This window comes from Theropithecus gelada, chromosome 18, assembly GCF_003255815.1.
Source record: "Theropithecus gelada isolate Dixy chromosome 18, Tgel_1.0, whole genome shotgun sequence".
Classification (NCBI taxonomy): domain Eukaryota; kingdom Metazoa; phylum Chordata; class Mammalia; order Primates; family Cercopithecidae; genus Theropithecus; species Theropithecus gelada.
This window is the reverse complement of record NC_037686.1, coordinates 51,652,464-51,675,436: the sequence shown is the minus strand read 5'-3', so window position 1 is coordinate 51,675,436 and position 22,973 is coordinate 51,652,464. Positions and strand designations below refer to the sequence as shown.

Sequence of the window (22,973 nt, the reverse complement as noted above, 5' to 3'; positions counted from 1 at the left end):
AGCAAGTTAGAAAAAAAAAGTAGCAATTACCCAAATCTAGTAAAGTGAGGGACAACCTATATATAGGACAAACAATCCAATTTTTCTAAGAAATCAACCGTACATTAAAAAATAAAATGGAAGGACGACTACGTAAAATAATGACACAACAACCAAATGTGATATGTGGACTTTTTGGATCCTGACCATAACAAACCAACTTTGAGACAATCAGGAAATGTCAATACAGCCTAATATTGTATTTAATACAGTATTAGATAATATTGAAAAATAATTTTGCTAATGTTATTAGGTCTAGTCATAAGTATTTTTAAAATTTCTTATCAGTGGGAGACATATACTATTTATAAGAGAAAGGATATACATATGTGACTCAGATTTTTCAGCGATCTTGAGTTACAGAGCTTCTACTGGAAGTAAAAGGATGTGGTTCCTCTTCCCACTACCAAACTCAAGGAAGAATCATGTAAGTTACATAAATGCTCCCGGCAGTGTTCAGCATTTCCACTGTCTTTCTCTGCTCCTTTCTCCCTTAGCTAGTACGGGGATAGAGGTAAATTCAAATGCCTTTAACCTTGGCTTACTATATTTCTCTTTCCTAAGCTATAAACATGAATGTGGTAGGTAACGTACCACATTCATGCACACCAGTCTGGAGGAGTGCGTGTGAAGGCAATGACTAGGAAAACTAAAGACTGAAGGATTTGGAAAGGTCCATTTTACAGATAAAGAATTGAGACACAGAGACACCAAGTGATTTTTAAGGTCACACCACTAATTACTGAGAGAGCCAAGCCAAGAGCCCACATCTTGGAAGCTTGCCAGTCCAGTGCCCTCTCTTGCACTCACCCGGAGCAGCTTTCATTCTTTACTGACCTTCCCGTGCTCCTTCCTCACGTGGGATATGTACACATCTCGCTGCATGAAGAGGCGGTCACACTCCCAACACGTCCACCCAGGACTGGCCACTTTCTTGGTGTCCATGGATTTTTTCACAGGAGATGGAGATTTCTTTTCCAATTTCTCTTTCCCATTCATGGATTTGGTGTCCTCTTTGTTCTGATTTGCTGAATTTTGAGTTGTAGGCTTAATGCTCAAAGGCAAGTTTATACCCAAGTTTGGAGGCCCTTCAATACTTTTCAATGTTCCATGCATAGACTACATTATAAAAAGAAAAGAAATATCTATCACAAATCACAACACTAAAAGAAAGCACAAGTATGCTATCTTAACACGTGGTACACATTTCAATACCATTTTATATTCATTCAGAAGTATTTCTTAATATATAAAGAAAAAAACCTAAGCTAAATATACACTTCAAAAGAGATAAAAGTCTGTTACAAGTTATGTATTTCTCTTTCCAAACGCTTTTTAAAGGCCTATATATTTATACCATTTTAAAATTCTTTAAAGAAAGACCTCTGTATTGAACACAAATTAATCCTGGTACTTTAGCCTCCTGTAACAACCCAGAGAGAGGCCTCTCTACAACCAACCATTTCAGAACAACCCTCTCCTTTCTCATCAGCCTGGAAATGTTTAAATAGGCTAATACATTATTAGGAATTCAACTAGAACAAACTGACTTGAGCAAACATCTAAGATCAACACGTTAGTAAATAGCAAGCCTTTTTCTTTTCACGCCTTTCACATTCTTGGAATACTTGTAACAATCTGGGTTTTTGCTGGGTTTTGTCAGTAATTTTCATCTCCTTACACCTATCCCGACCCATCCTTTCTTCCTGATGGCAGCCAGGCTTGAGAACTACACACATTAGATACTCACGTCTTTTTACACTGCTTAGCTATCTATTTTCATCAACATAATAGCCACGAACAGCCATGTTCAACTTAAACTCACTGGATTTCAAATTTGAAAAGGGTAAAATTAGTGCAATTTGATTCTAAAGACCAGCTCACTTTGGTTTTCGTTTTGTATTCTAAAAGCATGGAATAAAAACAGAGGGATGGGGTGTATGCAGTGGCTCACGCCTATAATTCCAACACTTTGGGAGGCCAAGGCAGGAGGATCACTTGAGACCTAGAGTTTGAGACCAGTCTGGGCAAATAGAGAGACCCCATCTCTACAAAAAGATTAAGAAATAGCCGGGCATGGTGGTGCATGCCTGAAGTTCCAGTTACTCAGAAGGCTGAGGTAGAGGACTGCTTGAGCCCAGGAGTTCAAGGTTACAGTGAGCTATAATCACGCCACTGCACTCTAGCCTGGGCAACAGAGCAAGACCCTGTCTCAAAAACTAAAAACAAAAACAAAAAAAGAGGGTGGAGGAGAGCAAAAACTAAAATCTTTGCCTCTGTATACAACATAAAATTTATCTTTGAATAGGGCCGTCTCTTCTTACTAGCAGTCAGGCTTGCAGTTAAACCATGAATTCCTGAACCTATAGAAAGACAACATGAAAAATCTTTCCTAAGAGGCTTTCCACACATCCGAGTTTCCCTGGGTCACAGAAACTGACACTGAAAGACCTCAGCTCCACATTCCTTCTTGGATGTTTAAGCCAGCCATTCCTTCAGGACACTCTCCATCACACTTTCTCAAGGTAAGGTCTTCTCTAAACAGTGCCAAGAACTAGCTAACCTTCTTCAACACCATTTTCCCCCAGAGGGAAACAGGGGTTCTATCATCTTCTCACTGGCTGAAGTCTCAAGGTCTACCCAAACAGGCAACAGCACAAGTGGCCCATAAACCAGGGGCTGAGGCGGGCCGGGCGCAGCGGCTCACGCCTGTAATCCCAGCACTTTGGGAGGCTGAGGCAGGTGATCACGAGGTTAGGAGATCGAGACCATCCTGGCTAATATGGTGAAACCCCGTCTCTCCTAAAAATACAAAAAATTAGCCAGGCGTGGTGGCGGGCGCCTGTAGTCCCAGCTACTCGGGAGGCTGTGGCAGGAGAATGGCGTGAACCCGGGAGGCGGAGCTTGCAGTGAGCCGAGATCATGCCACTGCACTCCAGCCTGGGCGACAGAGTGAGACTCCGTCTCAAAAACGAAAAACAAAACAAAACAAAAAAAACACAGAGGCACGCCGGGCTGAGGTGGATGTCTAACCATGTTCTTTGCAAAGAGAAAATCTGGAGCAAGACATGATTTCTTGATAGCCAAAAACTATGCCTTGCTTCATGCCCACCATGCAGGGTAGAAGGTTTCTGTGTTTGATTGCTCTTTTTCAAAAAAGAAGCAAAATTTTTCTATTTTTGACATTTAAAACCTAAGGAAAACAAAACCTAAATCCCTCTAGTAACTTTTTGTAAGTTTCTAGGCAAATGCATTTTTACTAACTGATAAGCTGACGAAAGGATAAAGTATTAAAGTATTCTTCTGTAAGATAACCTTAAAGTGCTATAGAAATTACAGAAAAGAAGCAACAAGTTACATTGTAAGTAAAATTAAGACTATTAAGGCCAGGTGCAGTGGCTCAGGCCTGTAAATCCCAGTACTTCAGAAGGCCAAGGCTGGAGGATCACTTGAACCCAGGAGTTTGAGACCAGCCTGGGCAACACAGTGAAACCCTGTCTCTACAAAAAATACAAAATACAAAAACTGGCCAGGCGTGGTGGCACATGCCTGTAGTCCCAGCTATTTGGGAGGCTGAGGTTGGAGGATCACCTGAGCCCAGGATGTGGAGGCTGCCTTGAGCCCTGATCATGCCACTGCACTCCAACCTGGGCAACAGAGTGAGACCTTACCTTAAAAAAAAAAAAAAAAAAAAAGACTCTGAAAAGCAAATGCCTGGGAATGGTGGCTCACACCTATAATTTCGATGCTCTGGAAGGTCAGGTGGGAAAACCACTTGAGACCAGACATTCAGCCTGGGCAACATGGCAAGACTTGCCTCATTCATTCATTCATTCATTCATTCATTCATATTGTCATTTTAAAATAAAGAAACAACTTATTTCTTTTCAAATGGATTTTTCCTTAGCTCCTATAACAATAATTAATTTGAACGAATGTTTGTAACTTGAAAGTTTACTTTAAATACAAATGGCAACATGGAGGTCCTACAAAGTAAATAAGTTTATATTTTGGTAGGAGAAGAAAATGACACAAATTGGATTAACTGGGCAAATAAGGCCCCATCTTTAAGTGAATACGTATGTGGAGAAAACTTGCGCCTGTTCTACTTCCTCTTCCTTCCTCATGAAAAACTGCACAGAACAGGCACAGGCAATGTAAATAAATAAAAAGAGCTAAATAGATCATCTTAAAAATTAAAAAAAAAACAAAAACAAAACACACCAATATGTCTTTAAAACTATGCTTACCCATCCCCAAACATATAAATGCAGGATATTTTTAAATGCATAGAACATACATGAAATGAGAACATAAGTGATTATTCCCACTGTTTTCATATCATGTGTCTTGCATAGGTTCAGATTAATAAAAACAATTATTTCCTCCTTGTGGCCACAGCATTTTACCACTCCTCTTCAGTTTCTATTTCTTGAAACCTTGTATTCCTCCAAATTCACTATTAACACAAGGAAGACCCTAACCACAAAGTTGATGACCCGACTTCCAGATGCAAAGATGAGTTCCAGAAAGCAAATGCCTTAAAAGCCTCTTAAGAAGCAACTGCTCATTTCTTTTTTTGTTGTGGGCACACATATAGTATGTTAAAATATTTTGGTCTAATTCCAACATCCCTAAATTTTTCAAAGCAATTTTAAATTCTTCTTGATGTTTCATTAAATAGATATTTACTATCAAAATAATTATGTGATTTTAGCTAAAATAGTTAAAGTATCTTAAGAGGATTTTACTGTACTTCAAATGAGAATGATGAAAGGCATCTCCCATGCATTTTATTCACCTGAGTAATGCCATCACCACCACTATCTTCACCTTGCCTAGAAGGAGACAATCTCCAAGATGTTCATTTGCATTAAGCAATTACTCTACATGAACTCACATATGTTCAATACAGCAAATGTCAAGGATTCATAATACAGGCATTTAGCCGACATGAGACCAGAATAATTCAGGGACTTTACTTGCTCTTCAAACTGAACTTTTTGGTATAATTTTTTGTTTGTTTTTGAGACAGAGTCTTGTTCTATCACCCAGGCTGGAGTACAGTGCCACAGTCTCGGCTCACTGCGATCTCTGCCTCCTGAGTTCAAGTGATTCTCCTGTCTCGGCCTCCCAAGTAGCGAGGATTACAGGCATGTACCACCACATCCAGCTGATTTTTGTATTTCTAGTAGAGATGGGATTTCACCATGTTGGCCTCAAGTGATCCACCTACCGTGGCCTCCCAAAATACTGGGATTACAGGTGTGACCCACTGTGCCCAGCCTGTATAATATATTTTTAAAAGAGCAAAACTAAAAGAAAGAGATTGAGTTCCTGATAATATGGGGTCTCTTGTTTCTCTGTTTAAAAAGTAAGTCATTTTAATCTCTGAAAGCCAATGGATATTATCTCCTAATCACACAAGGAAAAAAAAATGCTTAACATATTACAGTGGACAGTTAAGCAGCTAGAACTAAGCACTGGACTTAGTAAGCTTACAAGGCTATAAATAGATTTCTGTGCCCCTTTTGGGGGTTGGAGAGTAAAATAGACCACACTGGATATTTATTCATTTCATTAACTGAACACCACTAGGTGCCAGGTACCATACTATATCCTAGATATTTAACAGTCCATTTACAATGCAATCTTTACAGAAAAGAAAAAAAAAAAACACGAAACTAAAAGGTTTAGGGGCATTAATTACAATGCAAACCTAACCGCTTAAATAATTTCAAGGGAAAAAACCTTCATTTTTCTAAATATACCAATATTTGTATGAATTAGCATAATTCATCAGAGCCCTTGTCTGTTTCTAAGTATTATACAATACTGAATTCTCAAGAAAAGGAAAACTTCGGCGGGGCGTGGTGGCTCATGCCTGTAATCCCAGCACTTTGGGATGCCAAGGCGGGCAGATCACCTGAGGTCAGGAGTTCAAGATCAGCCTGGCCAACACGGTGAAACTAAAAATACAAAAATTACAAAAATTAGTCGGGTGTGGTGGTGCACACCTGTAATCCCAGCTACTCGGGAGGCTGAGGCAGGAGAATCACTTGAACCTGGGAGGCAGAGGTTGCAGTGAGCCAAGATCGTGTCACTGCATTCTAGCCTGGGAGACAGAGGGAGACTCACTCTCTCTCTCAAAAAAAAAAAAAAAAAAAAAAGAAAAGAAAAGAAAGGAAAGGAAAACTTCACAGTCATCATTTTCACATATTAAAAGAAAAAGAAAAAGAAAGAAAGAAAAAAACCCTAGTACTTTTTTACTCTTAACATCAGGGTAGGCATTGGTTCCTTTTCACGAATCTTTTGGTAGGCAGATCAGGACTCCTGAATGAAAAGCACCCCACAGTCAAGTGAACACACGATGACAGCACGTAAGTTGCTCACTGACAACGACCAGCATCCATCCCTTCCCTCGACAGTGAGGCGTGCTTTAGAGTCACCTGCAGCTCAGCCTTGATTTATGACCAGTGAATGGATCTGCAATTCATTTAAAGGAGAGGTTAGACGCACACACACCTTGATATGGTCCATCATAAGTTGCTTCTGTGCATATAAAAGAGAACAGTCTGGACACTTGAAAACAGACACCTTCTGGTTTTCAATGTGTTGGTCAAAGTGGCGATACAGCAAGGTTTGCAGGGTGAACACAGTGTCGCACATGGAACACTTATATATTATTCTAAAACAGAAGAGTGCAGCGAGATCATGTCAGTCAGCCTGTTTTAAGTCAAAGGAGCTGCTATTTTATAGCTAAAGAACTCGGGAGGCAGAGGCACACTGAGAACACACAAACACAATAAATAGAACAACAATTAGCTTTGAACAAACTTTTGAAGACAACTGGCATCACTCAATCATAGATCAACCTTAACATTTTGAGTAAAGATGTATTTGGCTACATTTACTTAGAAATCTAAATTAATGACCATTTTACTACTCACAGATCTGTAACTGGCACATGTTTGCACAAAGTCTTCATGTTACTTTAACACAGAGCAAAAGCATGCTTTTTAAAGTTTTTTTTTTTAAGATCAGACCAGGCAATGATGATACCCTAACTTGGAAAAGAATGTTAATCTGATTAATGAACTACATAGGACTACTCAACTCCAAAGTTTCCATTTAGAGTCAGTAGCAATTTTACACTTGAATGTCAATATTTCTATACCTGTTCTTAACACAGGAAGCCCTACGCTAGTAAACAAATATACACTAAAATCAAGAAACAGAAAATAAAATCGATACTACTGTTATTTCAACAATGCTTGAATGTTTCTTATGCTTTGAATGATTTAAAATATTCACTTGTCTCCTATAAACTATTTCCATGACTAATATGTTACTAACAAGCAGCCTCCTCAAATGAATTCAGCAGACCTGAACCTTCTGAACATAATATCCTTCCTGCCCATCCACACTCTACTGAAACGAGGGCACGAGACGTCTGGGGAGGGTAAAGGGCTGCGTCTACCCTGCCGCCGGCCTCTGTCTCCAATGGATGTGATCGGTCATTTGTGAACAGTTCTGATGGCAGCAGGTCACCATTTTTTAGTCACTGCTCTGGGTCACCCTGGCGCATAGGGGAGGGCCTATAGGCATCTGTATTTTGTCTGGAGAACTGTGAGAATGGGCACAAAGAATTCTAAAGAGCCACTTAGGAAAAGGTCAGAGAAAAGCCGACTGGATGTGAGGGTCAGAAAGGAGGAGAGAGAAGTTGAGGTTTTACCTGGTATTCCTACGGCAAAGTTGAAGAAAGGAATGCCTCCTAAACCACGTGCCTTCCCTCTCTCAGGGCCCACATAGCTTCAAACCTCACTGTGCAATTCTCTGTCCAAAATTACAGATTTAACTTTTTTTCTCTCTCTCTCTTTTTTTTAATTCTACTTTAAGTTCTAGGGTACATATGCACAACGTGCAGGTTTGTTACATATGTATACATGTGCTATGTTGGTGTGCTGCACCCATTAACTCGTCATTTACATTAGGTATATCTCCTAATGCTATCCCTCCCCCCTCCCCCCTCCCCACAATAGGACCCGGTGTGTGATGCTCCCCTTCCTGTGACTTTTTTCTCTTTTTCCCCCATAAGATTTATAAGTTTAACTGGATTGGCCTGTTTTTTAAAGGTCTTCAGATGTTACTTTACTGCAGAGCACAAGTACCCTTGGGGGCGGGGGTGCTGAGGAGCAGACGAGGTTTTCAGGATCGTACACTGCAGCACAATGTTGTACACTAATCATGTGTCATCATTAACTGTAGCAGGTGTGACAAAGATGTTCACTTTCTCCCTGTTTGAAACTGCTTAGTATTGTGAACAGCCCAAATGCCCAAGAGTATAAATGGTTAAACAGAAAACTAGGCCGGCATGGTGGCTCATGCCTGTAATCCCAGCACTTCGGGAAGCTGAGGCGGGTGGATTGCCTGAGCTCAGGAGTTTGAGACCAGCTTGGGCAACAGGGCGAAACCCTATCTCCACTAAAAATACAAAAAATTAGCCAGGCGTGGGAGCGCACATCTGTAGTCCCAGCTACTTGGGTGGCTGAGGCACAAGAATTGCTTGGGCCCAGGAGGTGGAGGTTGCAGTGAACTGAGATCATGCCACTGTACTCCAGCCTGGGCAACAGAGCAAGACTATGTCTCAAAAAAAAAAAAAAGAAAGAAAGAAAAGAAAAGAAAAGAGAAAGAAAGAAAACTATATGAAGATTTTTAAAAATTATGTCACAGAGCTATACCAATGGCATGGAAAGATTTTCACGCAAATTGAAACAGAAGATAACAAGACAATGTATGATGTGATCACATTTTTTAAAGGGCATAGAAAAGGAAGAGAAGGCATAGGATTGTCGTCATGTCTGCTGGATAATAGTATATGTATTTTTATTGCTTTCTTTGTCTCTATTTCCTGTTTTTTCTGTAGTTGGCATAGGACAATTTTTTTTAAAAGGATAGACTTGGCCGGGCCCGGTGGCTCATGCCTGTAATCCCAGAACTTTGACCAGGTCAGGAGATAGAGACCAACCTGGCCAACATCGTCAAACCCCGTCTCTATGAAAATATAAAAAAAAATCAGCCGGGCGTGGTGGTGTGCACCTGTAGTACCAGCTACTCGGGAGGCTGAGGCAGGGGAATTGCCTGAACCCAGAAGGCAGAGGTTGCAGTGAGCTGAGACCACACCACTATACTCCAGCCTGGCGACGGAGCGAGACTCCATCTCAAAAAAAAAAAAAAAAAAAAGATAGCTTCAAGAAAAGAACTCAGATTTACTAGCTAGGCTAAGAAACTGCTCAGAACTCAGCTGGACGCAGTGGCTCACGCCTGTAATCCCAGCACTTTGGGAGGCCGAGGTAGGCGGATCACAAGGTCAGGAGATCAAGACCATCCTGGCTAACATGGTGAAACCCCGTCTCTACTAAAAATACAAAAAAATTAGCCAGGCGTGGTGGTGGGTGCCTGTAGTCCCAGCTACTCAGTAGGCAGAGGTAGGAGAATGGCGTGAACCCGGAAGGCGGAGCTTGCAGTGAGCCAAGATCACGCCACTGCACTCCAGCCTGGGCGACAGAGCGAGACTCCACCTCAAAAACTCAATTTTCACATTTTGAGAAATCATGATTTCACAAGCAACGCCACAACTCATTTTGTTCATGCTACATTCCTCTGGGGAGGGATTCTGTTGTTTGGATGTGCTGTCTTAATAACAGAAAGTGTAAAACAGGAGACCATCTATTTACATAGGTATCATTCTGAGGAGGCTGAGGAGCTGGTTGTTGGTGTAATATTAGAATCCCTCCCAACAAAATACGAACAGATATAAAAGGGAAAATGGTGACTTTACAATGGAGAAACCGGGCAGACACTGCCTTGCCTTGATGATGAAGGGCAGCATCACCACTACCTTGTAGGATAGGTGGACGTCGCTCTTGCCTCCACAGTGATCCTTTGAGAAAAGCACGGCATCACAGGCCGGTCACTGCCACCAAGAGCACATGCCCAAGTCCAGCAATGAGACCGCAGTGACAGCCCAAGTGAGGGTCAGCCACAGGAGAGGCCTGGGTCCCCTTTTAGACGGCCAAACACATGAGAGCAGGGGACACTGAACTACTGCTTCAGACGGAAGGACACTGATAAGGCAGCACAAGTAAATCCAAAATGTACACCCAGATAAGATCTCGGACCAGAGAGGAGAAAGACACGTCTAACAACTGGGAAGAATCTGGATGAAGTCAACAAACTGGACTGTATTATAATCAACAGACTTCCTGACTGGGGCCGCTGCATGGAGGTTATTTACACAAGTTCCTTTTGTGGAAGGGACCAGAACACACCAAAGTATTTACATCATGGTTCCCCTTTCCTCCTAAATACAAAGCAGGGAAGGAGACAGACCAATGATTGCAACGCTAACAACTGAGCAATCTGGGGGGAAAAGATGCACGCGTTCTCTCCATGTTCTTCCAGCTTTTTTTGTAGGATAAAATCCATTAAAAACTGCAGTTGATTTTTTTTTTTTTTTGAAGTCCAAATATGACAAACCTCACAGACATGTCTTTTAGGAGCAGAATCTGAGGATGGAGCAAACTCTCCAACGAAAATGGAAAATCCCCAGGGAGACCAGCTGCCAGGCAGAGAGGAGGGGTGGCATTCAAGATAGAGAGACCAGTCTGCACAAAAGCAGGGGTCTACTGGGCACGGTTTGCTGGGAAACAGTGAGAATCCCAGTGTGGCTGGGCTCCCAGGGGTGTGGGAGTGGCGACAGAGGGTGCTTTAGAGTTGTGCAGGGCTTTGAAGGCCAAACCTGGAAGTCTGGACCTAATCCTAAATGCAAGACTGGGTGAGTAGCAGGGTGACTACACCACAACGAAGGCAGCAGGGGAGGGAGAAGAGGGAAGAGAGAGAGAGAGGAGGAGAGGAGGAAGGGGAAAGGAAGGAGAAAGAGAAAAGAATAAAAAGCTAAAACCAAATACCCATAGTCAGTGAGGTCAAATTTACAGCAACAAACTCTCCAAAACACTTCAAACAGGTGTCACAACAAACAAATAAAAGACTCCAAGCTTTGAAATTGCTGCCATAAGCCTCCTACATTACCATCAATTGAATCCAGCTAGGGGCAAAGCACCATCCTCCACATCATATACCTAATCCCCACAGCCCCGGTTAGGTAGATGACACTGCTGCCATTTCACAGATGGGACACCAGTACTTAGTGAGACTAGATAATCTGCTTGGTGTTAAACAGATTTCAGGGTCAAGGTTCAAATTCAGCTTCCTCTGACTCCATACTCCTCTCTCATGCCTCTATTCTAATTTTGCATGTTTTACTTCTTAGGAACATGTTCAAAAACTCTGTCTCTTATACAATTCTTATTTTGAAGTTCTCATTTCTCCACTTACATACATTTAGACATTGCCAATAAATGGAAGGCATAGCAAAAGAAACTGCTGTTAATCAGCAGTCAAGGAAAAAATAGAAGCAGACACAAAACTTCATTACCATAAGATACAGGCCAGGCGTGGTGGCTCACACCTATAATCCCAGCACTTCGGGAGGCTGAGGCAGGTGGATCACAAGCTCAGGAGATCGAGACCATCCTGGCCAACATGGCGAAACCTCATCTCTACTAAAAATACAAAAATTAGCTGGACGTGGTGGCGCATGCCTGTAATCCTAGCTACTCAGGAAGCTAAGGCAGGAGAATTGCTTGAACCAGAGAGTCGGAGGTTGCAGCGAGCCAAGATTGCGCCACTGCACCACAGCCTGGCAACACAGCGAGACTCCATCTCAAAAAAAGAAAAAAAAAAAAAGAGATACAGTAATAGACATTCAAAATGATCCCAAATTATCCAGAAAAGATTAAGGGGTACTCAAAGTTTCCTGTTAAACAGCAGGGTACTATGCCTGCCCACCCACTGGAAAACAAGAAACAAAGCGCTTGCAACAGTACCCAGCACACAGTAAACACAGTAAATCAAAGAAAAATCGCGTGCCATGCTTTTTGAACTGGGATGCTGGGACTATGGGACTTCACGGGTATATTTTCACACATCCATATGTTCTCTAAGAAAAACGGGTGAGAGGTTATTTTAACACTGATCATTTAAAAAATGAATGCAAATCATTTGCATAAATTTACGTCATTTGTATAACCACCTGTTAAACAAATACTGCAGGGCGATTTCAGTGCCTGAGCTGGGACTACTTAGTCATTTTGGGCTAACGTAAACAGGATAGAGATGGATTTAATGCCAAAAGAAATCTTTGGGTCAAATGTAGGCCAAACAGCCACAGGATGAAAGCTTTTACCTTAGCTTTAATTGGAAAAGGGGGTGAGGGAGGGTTATCTCGGGCACACTGCAGTACAGGCCTACTAGGCCCAACAGAGCTGGTGCAGCAGCCCCCATTGCCACAGCCAGGCTGCGGGTGAGGGCTCCAGGCAGCCAGACTAGCCCTCACACTGAATCCATGCGATTAACTTATCTTTCACTGGCTTTGGAGTTTTGTTAACCACTTCTATAAATTTGTTTCACTTTTATAATTTAAAATACAGTACCTATTTTTAGGCTTGCACTTGTTAAAGAACTGAGGAAGGAAGGAAGGAAGGAAGGGAGGGAGGGAAGGAGGGAGGGAGGGGAGGGAGGGAAGGAAGGAGGGAGGGGAGGGAGGGAAGGAAGGAGGGAGGGGAGGGAGGGAGGGAAGGAAGGAGGGAGGGGAGGGAGGGAGGGGCCGGGTGCGGTGGCTCACGCCTGTAATCCCACCATTTTGGGAGGCCGAGACAGGCAGATCACGAGGTCAGGAGTTCGAAACCATCCTGGCTAACATGGTAAAACCCCGTCTCTACCAAAAATACAAAAAATTAGCCAGGCGTGGTGGCGGGCGCCTGTAGTCCCAGCTACTCGGGAGGCTGAGGCAGGAGAATGGTGTGAACCCGGGAGACGGATCTTGCAGTGAGCTGAGATCATGCCACTGTACTCCAGCCTGGGCAACAGAGACTCCGAGAAGGAAGGAAGGAGGGAGGGAGGGAACGAAGGAAGGAGGGAAGGAAGGAAAGAAGGAAAGAAAGAAACAGGAGAGGAGGGGAGGGGAGGGAAAAGAAAAGAGAAGGAAAGGGAAAGGGAAAGAGAAGGAAAGGAAGAAAATAAATACTGGGGCGGGGTGCAGTGGCTCGCACCTGCAATCTCAGCACTTTGGGAGGACTGCTTGAGCCCAGGAGTTCAAGACAAGCCTGGGCAACACGGCAAGATCCCGTCTTTTACAGGAAACTGAAAAATCAGCCAGGCGTGGTGGTGCGTGTGCGCACCTGTGGTCCCAACTACTAGAAAGGCTGAGGCAGGAGGATCACCTGAGCCCAGGAGGTCGAGGCTGCAGTGAGGCATGATCGCACTCCAGCCTGGATTAGAAAGAGACTTCATCTCAAAAAAAGAGAGAAAGAAAAGAAAACACTGGAATAATTGCTTTCTATACAATAGCCAAATTTGAGGAATACGGTTTTAGCCTATTTTAATCATTTGCTTCCTTACATTCTGAGTAACAACTACTGTTCCAGATGTCACACACATTTCTGACAATCAAATTTTATTTATTTTAATAAAGAACCAAATAAAAACTACATTCACTCCAGGGGAAAGGCTGCATTAGTACCCAGAAGTCTAACTGTCCTGAAAACTGAAGACAGTAAAATTCACTAATCCCCATCTTCAGGGCCATCAAGCCATGTATGGATTCCTGACTGTGTAATGTGTTTCATTTTGGGATCACCCCACAAAGATCAGAATGAAGGTCTTATTAAAATAAAATTTAACTTCAACACAGTTTGTTTATATATATAAAGCAGTTACTTCTATAGTATTCAATCACGTTTCCTCAAAACTAAATGTTTCAACAAAAGCCAGGGGGGTGTGTGTGTGTGTGTGTGTGTGTGTTTGTGTGTGTTTGTGTGTGTATGTGGGGGGGGGGTGTATGTGTGTGTAAAATATGGCATACCTGCATATCTTCCCCCTAATACTTCCTTAATTATGGAGATATGGGCAAAAAAACACCAACAGATTTGGATGGCAAATCTAGCTTCTTGTAATGATCAAACTCTATGTTGCCATAACTAATCCAGGAATAAAATGAGCACAATCAGGAGCATTAATCCAGTGCTGTGTGCACAAGGAGGGAGTGAAGACACAAAGGAACGAACGAATGCTGACAGAGCCCTCCGTGCTCCAGACACAGGGACTCTCGTGCTACACATTTTAAATACGTCATCTCTCTCACTGAAGCAGGACCCTCACTTCACGGGGGAGAAGATGGCGGCTGAGACAGTGCAGGCCCCAGGTCACCCAGCCAGTGCGTGGCAGGATTCCGACTGGCTCCAGTGCCTACACTCCCTCCTCTTTGCTAAGCTGCCCCTACTGCAGGCAGCCAGCCCCTGTTTGCCAAAGAACCACTTCATTACTAAAGACTCCACAAAGCAAAAATCAATCAAATTAAGAGCAAGATTAAGGCAAAAAAATTTTTACTAATCAGGGACTTATACTGGCTATGAAGTTAAATTCAGTAACCAGTGTCTTAAGTTGCTTTCATCTTAAAAATGTTACTTTTTAAGCAAAAGTGTACCCTATAAAAAAGGAACTATGGAAAAATTTAAAGATGACAGGGTTTCTAAAAAATAGTTTTCCTAGGAGTTGTTAAATATCATCTTCAGAGGCTGGGCATGGTGTCTCACGTCTGTAATCCCAGCACTTTGGGAGGCTGAGGTGGGGGGATCACGAGATCAGGATATCAAGACCATCCTGGCTAACACGATAAAACCCCGTCTCTACTAACAATACAAAAAATTAGCTGGGTGTGGTGGCATGCACCTGTAGTCCCAGCTACTCAGAAGGCTGAGGCAGGAGAATCGCTTGAACCCAGGAGACGGAGGTTGCAGTGAGCCGAGATCACACCACTGCACTCCAGCCTGGGCAACAGAGCAAGACTCTGTCCCCCCCCCAAAAAAAAAAATTCATCTTAAGAAAAAAATATATAAATAATTTACTTGCTGAGGAAAAATTCGTGACAAGAGCATAAATAATAGGTAACATTTTTGGACAATGTCTTTACCTGGAAAGAATAGAAAGATCTGGATGAGCTTTGAGCTGTATTTCGTAAAGCATCAAAATTGGCATAGCTGCGTAATTTTTCAGATCTTGGTAAATGTTATTCAATAGAACGACTACTACACCTCGCCTCTAAATTACTAATAAAGCAGTGGAGTAAAAATCGAAAGTCGGTATGACTTACTTTGGTTCTCCTATCTTGATGCCAGGATGCTGTGTGTAGGCGTGGGAATGTGTGCTTGGGGCAGACTTAAACGCCATTGGACAAATAGGACACTTGTAGAAGACTTCACAGTGAGAACCTTGAATGTGAGACTTCAGAGCAGCCACATCAGAGTACACAACATTGCAATGCACACATCTGTTAGAAAAATAAACACATGGTCATTAGCACAAGACCATAACACACGTGTAACTGCAAAAACTGGGTGAGATGAACATACTTTCATAGCCCTTTTAGGCTTTTAATGGCCCTTTGGAAGTATATTTTAGTTTTTTTTCCTATTACAAATCAATTTAATTTTTTATGCTTTTTGTGTTTTGTTTTTTTTTTTTTTTTTGAGACAAGGTCTCGCTCTGTCGCCCAGGCTGGAGTGCAGTGGTGTGATCCCGGCTCATTGCAACCTCCACCTCCCAGGTTCAAGCAATTTTCATGCCTCAGCCTCCCAAGTAGCTGGGATCACAAGTGTGCACCACCACGCCCAACTAATTTTTGTATTTTTAGTAGAGATGGGGTTTCGCTATGTTGGCCAAGCTGGTCTCAAACTCCTAGCCTCAAGTAATTCACCCACCTCAACTTCCCAAAATGCTGGGATGATAGGTGTAAACCACCATGCCCAGCCTATTTTTACATGTTTAAGAGAAAAGATCATGAAGAAGAAAAATGAAACTCAAATAGTCTATTTTTGGAGCATCTTTAATTAACATTTTTAAGAATGGATGTCAAGTCTCCAGACTACTGTTTTTGGAGAGGCCTCCACATGCTGGATGCTGGCACCTGGGCTCTGAGTTTCCTACCCATCCCCAGGACCTAAATGGCATTTCTAATGGAAGAAATCTTCAGTGTCTAAACCTACATGCCATGAACACAGGGGCAGAGAAGAACAAAGAAGTTCTGGCTCCAAGGCCTCGGCCCACTGTTTCCTGGTACACACTGATGTGGTCAATGTATGCAGGGTTCATGGTGGTCCACAGGATAGAGAAGGTCAACCACCTAGGTGTTCTGTCTCCTAGAAAATACATTTAAGTACACTTGCATTTGTTTAAGAAATTGCATGAATTATAAACCTCTGAAAATTCAGCATCTCTTAAAAAAAAAATTGTCTCTCTAGCTTATAATCTCACAATTAGCTAATTACTTGCTCAGATATAATCCAATGAAGACAAACTTTAAAACTAAAATACATTTCTCCTCTATCTCATCTTTTTCACACAAAGACTCTAAGCAACACTTATAACACCTCCACTTGATGACCAAGTCTTCCTTGTTCACACCTGAAAACTATTTAAGAGTGGTCTCTCTGCAGGTACAAAAGTCTCCAGAAATATACTTCTAATACAACTGAACATACGTGCTCCCGGATGTAAACTACCCAGGGAAGAAAGACTGCAGACAAGGCCTGGTTTCCAGGGGGAAGTATCCAAAGACCTCTATGACAATCTAAGATGCTTCTATTCTTAGAACCTCCCTTCTGAATCATGGAGATGCTTCCAAAGTTACACAGGAGTGGCATGTTCTGGATTACATGCATTCTATTTAGGCTTTGCAAGCATTCTGTTAAAAATCATAACTAATGCATTAGCATTTCCAGTGACTTAAGGCATTATGTTCAGCAACAGCTATGTTAAAACACTAAATAACAACAGGAGAATAAAAGGAAAGCCTCGCTAGCCTATCTACTTGAACTGGTATTTCAGGCAATAGAGCCACCCAAGCATACTGAAACCATTTTGGGTTAACTTACTGGGTTGTCTTGAACAGGTTAATGCTCCTCTCTGAGCCAGTTACTCATTTGTAAAATGAGAAGAGTTAAAATAGATCATTTTTAGTTCTTCCCAAACCTAGAAGCCTACAACTCCCATGAAAGAGGAAGATTATGTAAAACAAAAGTAGATGAGTAATTAATGAAACTGAAGGACCCACCACACCATAACTATAAACAGAAGATTTTCCCATGAAGGATAGAAAGATGGTGGTGTTCAAAGGGCAAAAGACCCAGGAAGGACAAAAAGGAATACAGAGAAAAGCAATAATAACCTGAAGTCACTCGGAGTGAGAGGAAGGTTTAATGTACAGCAAATAAAAAGGAAGTATCTAAAATAAAGATGGAATTTTTTGAAGCAAAAGGAAGTGGCTGTGACTCAACCCAGAGAACGCCAAGGAGGCCAAGGGAAACCCTCTTTAACAAGTCAGAAACGAAAGCAGGGCATTTTAAAAAGTCATACAACATCTGCCTACAGGAAGAAGAGGAGTTTCAGGGGGCAACAGAGGCCAATGGGGGATGTAAATAAGACAAAGAAAGGCAGACTTCGAACGGCTCATACAGTATCTTAATGCTATGAAAAATCCTGTCTACTAAGAAATACGTAATATCCTGAAGTCCTGTTCTGGATAGCAATAAACTTTCTTTATTTTTTGAATTAAAAAAAAAAAGTTTACAGTATAAAATCCTATAACCATTCCCCTTTCTAGATACAGAGTCCAGTGTATCAAGAGGCAGGAAAATTCAGAAAAAATATTTGACTTTTATCAATATATAACTTTTACGAAGTTAACCAGGAGCCAGGGATGACCCATCAATATTTGGGAGATGTAATATGAGCAGGAGGAGAGACAGCAAGGCACACTGCACCAAGACGAGACAAAGTGAGGCGTGGGAACCATGCTGCCACATTAGACTCCTCTGGCTAAAGAAAAGACATATTGAAAATGAGTAACTATAAAGCCAAAGGGAGCAGAAAACATGACAAGGCCACAGGGGTACTAAGCCCCACTTAAACATGAACATGGACCATTACATGAAGCAGCAGAGGAAAAGCATTACGGTTAAAAATGTTCCTCTCTTCTAAAGGAGCAGTCAATATGAACTAAACTTCACAACACATCATTTTTTACCAGCCCCATATAGCCTCAAGTCCAGGGAGAAAAAAATCCACACTGAACACAAAATTTTTGGTTAACAACTTGAAATATGCAATTCAAAATACCAAATTTGAACAACTCTGTGAGTAGGGCAAAAGAACAGAAGGGCAAGGATGGTCTTTTCCCAAGTGGGCTGATTACTTTCAGCCTGCATGTGGAGCTTCTGTTTTAATTCAGGAAAGACAGCAGCAATAGCTAAAATTGCAGAAGTCATACTTCTTTTAATCATACCAACCTAAGTTTACTTTCATTATATCAGAAAAACTAAACATTTGAGAAAAATTCGACATCAGTGCAAAGAAGAGCACTTGGGAAGTGCTGCAGAGCTGCTTTCTATTATTAAACGCAGAATCCATTAATAATAGTTTCAAAACGTGATGGCAAGAACGAAAGTATTATTCTGCATGGACTTTGCAGATCTGGGGCACCTTTGATTATCCTGTTTTACTCAGTAACATCCCAGTGGAGCTGGAGGCAGACAATGCACCAATTTTATAGACAGAGGCACCACAGTACAGAGAGAATACGTGAATTACCACATAATTAGTTACTGGCAGAAGTGGTACAAGAAAACTGGTTTCTTGATTTCCAAGCCAAAGGTTTCCACCAGGCTAGATCTCAATTCATAAAACACTTGTGCATTACAGGTTTGGAGGCATGCGATAAAATGTGAAGTAAGTCTCATAGCTTAGTGTTATTAATGGAAAACTGGGCAGAACCACCTAGGAATTGATGATAACATAACCTAAACTTAAATAAAACCATCAAATCATGCTAACTGGACTTCATTTTTATTAAACATAATTTATTACAGGTAAAAAAAAAAAAAAATCATTGCATATTAACAATCTAACAAAGGTACCAGGTAAGCAAATACGTAATGTCAAGATAAACATATAGTACAGTAATACCTCTATTAACAAAGACACTGTGTATCAATGGACATGTTTTCTGGTGGAATCTTCTTAGTGAAAATATAAAAGGCACCAGAAGGTCATAAGATGGAGAAAAAAGTTCAAATGTATCATCATTCAACACTAGCTAACATTAGATTTACCAGATGTTGTACAATGCACATCTGAGAATCCTGGGGGGCAGTAAAAGGGACCACAGTGAAGATACACAGAAGAGACAAGGGAGGAATGAGAGAACTCGAATGGGGAGAGGGAGGAGGAGGAAGGGGAGAAGAGGGAGGAAGGGGAGAAGAGGGAGGGAGGAGAAGGGAGGAGTAAATGGGGAGGAGGGAGAAGGGGAGAGGGAGGAGGAGGAGTGGGAAGGGAGAGGGAGGAGGAGAAAGGGGGAGGAGGGAGAGGAGAGGAGAAGACAGGGGAGAGAAGGGGGGAGAGGGAGGAGGAGGAGGAAGGGAGGAGAGGGAGGAGGAGGAAGGGAGGAGGGAGAGGAGGAGGAGGAAGGGAGGAGAGGGAGGAGGAGGAAGGGAGGAGGGAGAGGAGGAGGAGGAAGGGAGGAGGGAGAGGAGGAGGAGTGGGGAGGAGGAGGAAGTTATTTGGAGTGCAAGGCTGGGACATACACCCCATCCTTCAACGTGGACAAAATAAAAGTAAAAGACCATTGCACTATTTCTGTTTTCATGAGAAGGGGAAATATTAAGAGGTACAGAATGTATAGTTTTCTTGCAGGGGTTAAAATGCAAAGAGTATGATAGCAAAAGTCTGTTAAAAACGGTAGAGGCACAAAAAAACCTGACAAAGTCACACCTGCACACATGCAAGACTGCGCCTAAAAGGACAGGCCCCATGACCCTCCGATTTGCGAGGACCAGCAGGGCCGACATTACATTAAGAGGATTCAAACAGATGGACTCTACAAACGAGCTAGGTTCCCAGAGGATCTGTTAATCGAGGTATCACTGTATGACCCAGAAAACCGTGTGTGCAGACCACTCAAAATGCTGTGCGGTTGTAAGTGAACGAGTTTTACTTGCACATAAGTGAATGATAATACTGACCGAAAACCAACTCTCCTCGTGTAGTGCAGACAGTTCTTGGTGACGTGGGTCTGGAAGTGCACCGACCTGCAGATGGCCCCGCACTCAGGGCAGGTGTAGGGAGATTTGTGCTGATGGATTCTCTGGTGTGATGCATAACTGCACTGGTTAGGAAGCAGCATCTGGCAGATAGTGCAAGTCTTCTAAACAAACCAAAGGGGGAAACAGGGTTGGTCCTACTAAGTACTTTCTAATATGCAAAGAACCGTGGTTAAACCTCCAGATAATTATACATCCTTCATTTCAAATACTACAGTAATTGATTCTAAGCCCAAGGGAAAAGCCAACTTGAAAGTTACATGTCCTGCGTACAATTCTTTATCCTGTAAAATCACAGTATGTGCTATGTAGTCAGGCTCATCTCAAAGTATGAGCTAAAAACATCTGTTTTAGCAGAGTTCCAATTCTGTTACTTTTGCATTTTGCTTAGGGCAAAGAAGAGAGGCATTCTTACAAATTTATGTGAGCAAACAATTTTAATACATAGTAACAAGTTTATAGGCATATGTATCTTGACAGTAGTCACAGTCCTCACAATTCATAAAAAGCTTTCTCCAAAATAATAAAAATTAATTAGAAGCTAATCCGATTGTTCCCCAACCAGTTATTTGAAATCTGAAATACAGGAATGCAAAAGAATGGCTACAGCAATTATTTGTTCTTTTTGCACTTAAATTGGCCTTTAAATGGATGACCTGGCCATGATAAAATTTATAATTAAAACCAAGGAACTCAAGTTCAAGTATATAAATTTAGACATTAAATTAAAATTTTATAGAGCTTAAAATCTGATTATGCATAAAATAAAATTAAAGGTGAAATCCTCTTTGGAAAAGGCTCTATATCATTAACTATCCAGGAAAACCCAAAACACTATTTTTCATCCTCTTGGATATAGGCAATAAACATGGTATATTTTTAAAAACACAAAACCAAAAAAAAATTAAAGTAAACATAAACTGAGGACTTATTACTTCCACCCCAAAAATAAACCTCACATAGCATATGACATAAACTGTGTTTAAATACTTTCAGAAATTCATGCAAACACAAATTATCTACCATCTTCTAAAATGTACAATTTGTATTAAAGCCAAAGAAAGCCTCAAAATATAGATTCTTGCTAAGATTCAAAGCATTTGTTTATATTGACAACAGTTAAGAAATTTTAAAACAACTTTTTTTATTCTTCTAGTTTTTGAAGCACGCCCAAAAATTAAGGTTTAAACTTCCAAGTGACTTAGACTAAGAAAAATAGGAAACTCACTTGAAAATTCTTTCTTGATTTTCTCCTGAAAGGACTAAAATAACAATTTTATCCCACAAAATGTTTATTATAATCACAAAATAAGAACATTACAGGTAGCTTTGATGAAGTTAGCATCATTAAAAAAACAGCACTCCTTTTCTCGTAACACATATTTCAAAGGTTAAAACAAGCCACAGCAAGGAAAACCAGTCAACAGATTCATTAATAACAGATCCTGTTAACATCTACATTACCACAGGTAATCATTTGTTTCTGTGAACTCAAGTCTTCTATCTACCTTCACACAGTCCCAGGCAGGGAATTATCATGTCTGAACTTCCACAGGCAACTTAAAATGTCTTGCACTTACTTGGGAATAAAGTTAGCATTTTCTATACTAAAAGAAGTCAAAAAACATTATATATATATACACACACACACATACATTTATATACATACATATACACACACACACGCATGTGTGTGTATATATGTTATATTAAAATATATACATTGGTCCCATCCTACCATGAGTCAAATGGTAAGATTAAGCTAGGTATTTAAAATACATTAAGTAAATTGAAGTACATCATCTCATTTAATTCTCATAATCTATGAAGCAGATAACATCTCCATTTTACAGATAAGGAAATGAGGTTCAGTAAAGTTAAGAAACTCGCCCAAGGCTCCAAACCTATTAAGTGGAAGAACCAGGATTTGAACTGGAGTCTAGGAGTGGGGTGGGGATATAATGAATGAATAAACAAAAACACACAGGGAAAACCATTAGCAAATATACCAACAGTGCCCACAGTATGTCAGTGTCGACGTGAGTCCCCCTCCCCTGCTGCTTCTCTTTTATCTAAAGTAATGTGATTGTACTACTTTTAGAATGGTAGAAAATGGAAAGAAAATCTAAAAAGCAGACAGTGTTCCCTGAAAAAAATTTTCACATTTTCATCAAGATATACTACAAATGGTTATCCTTCACAATACATATAAGATGCACAAGGAATTACTTAAATTCATTGGAATGTATCATCATCATGTCTCCCCACCCAGCTGTACGACTCTGCACTCACTCGTTCCCATCAGCTGAGGCTCCTCACCCACTTTCGGTACAGAAGCACAAGGAGAAAGAGGGAGTCATAGGGACTACAGCCTCAAATCAAAATGCTTTCATACTTTGCAATTCCTGAAGTGGGAGAAAATGGTCACCGGGGAGTCACGCTGGACACTAGAGACCTTGCCTTTAGTTTCTGTAGATGCATGCATATCTACGTACAGACACTTAGTTACCCCTGCATTTCTATCTTTATTTACCTGCCTCCTCTACTCCTTGACTCCATTCTGTTTGGGTTTTGTTTTTGTTCTTGTTTTGAGATAGGCTCTCACTTTGTTGCCCAGGCTGGAGTACAGTGTCGTGATCACAGCTCACTGCAGACTCCACC

General features: G+C 41.3%; 1 protein-coding gene across 20 annotated transcripts in view; it reads right to left on the bottom strand.

Annotated features, from left to right (window-relative positions):
- Positions 1–22,973, bottom strand: part of ZNF532 (zinc finger protein 532) — a 129,171-nt gene that overhangs the window by 32,750 nt on the left and 73,448 nt on the right. For 14 of the 20 annotated variants that reach the window (XM_025365159.1, XM_025365166.1, XM_025365158.1 and 11 more), the window contains 4 exons: positions 20,235–20,416; positions 15,311–15,487; positions 6,565–6,727; positions 877–1,158 (listed from right to left, as the gene is read on the bottom strand). The exons of 1 other annotated variant lie outside the window; for it this stretch is intronic. In XM_025365159.1, the coding sequence (XP_025220944.1) occupies positions 877–1,158; positions 6,565–6,727; positions 15,311–15,487; positions 20,235–20,416 (804 nt within the window). The remainder of the gene's footprint in view (positions 1–876; positions 1,159–6,564; positions 6,728–15,310; positions 15,488–20,234; positions 20,417–22,973) is intronic. 5 more of the 20 variants (XM_025365174.1, XM_025365178.1, XM_025365175.1 and 2 more) reach the window with 2 other exon arrangements.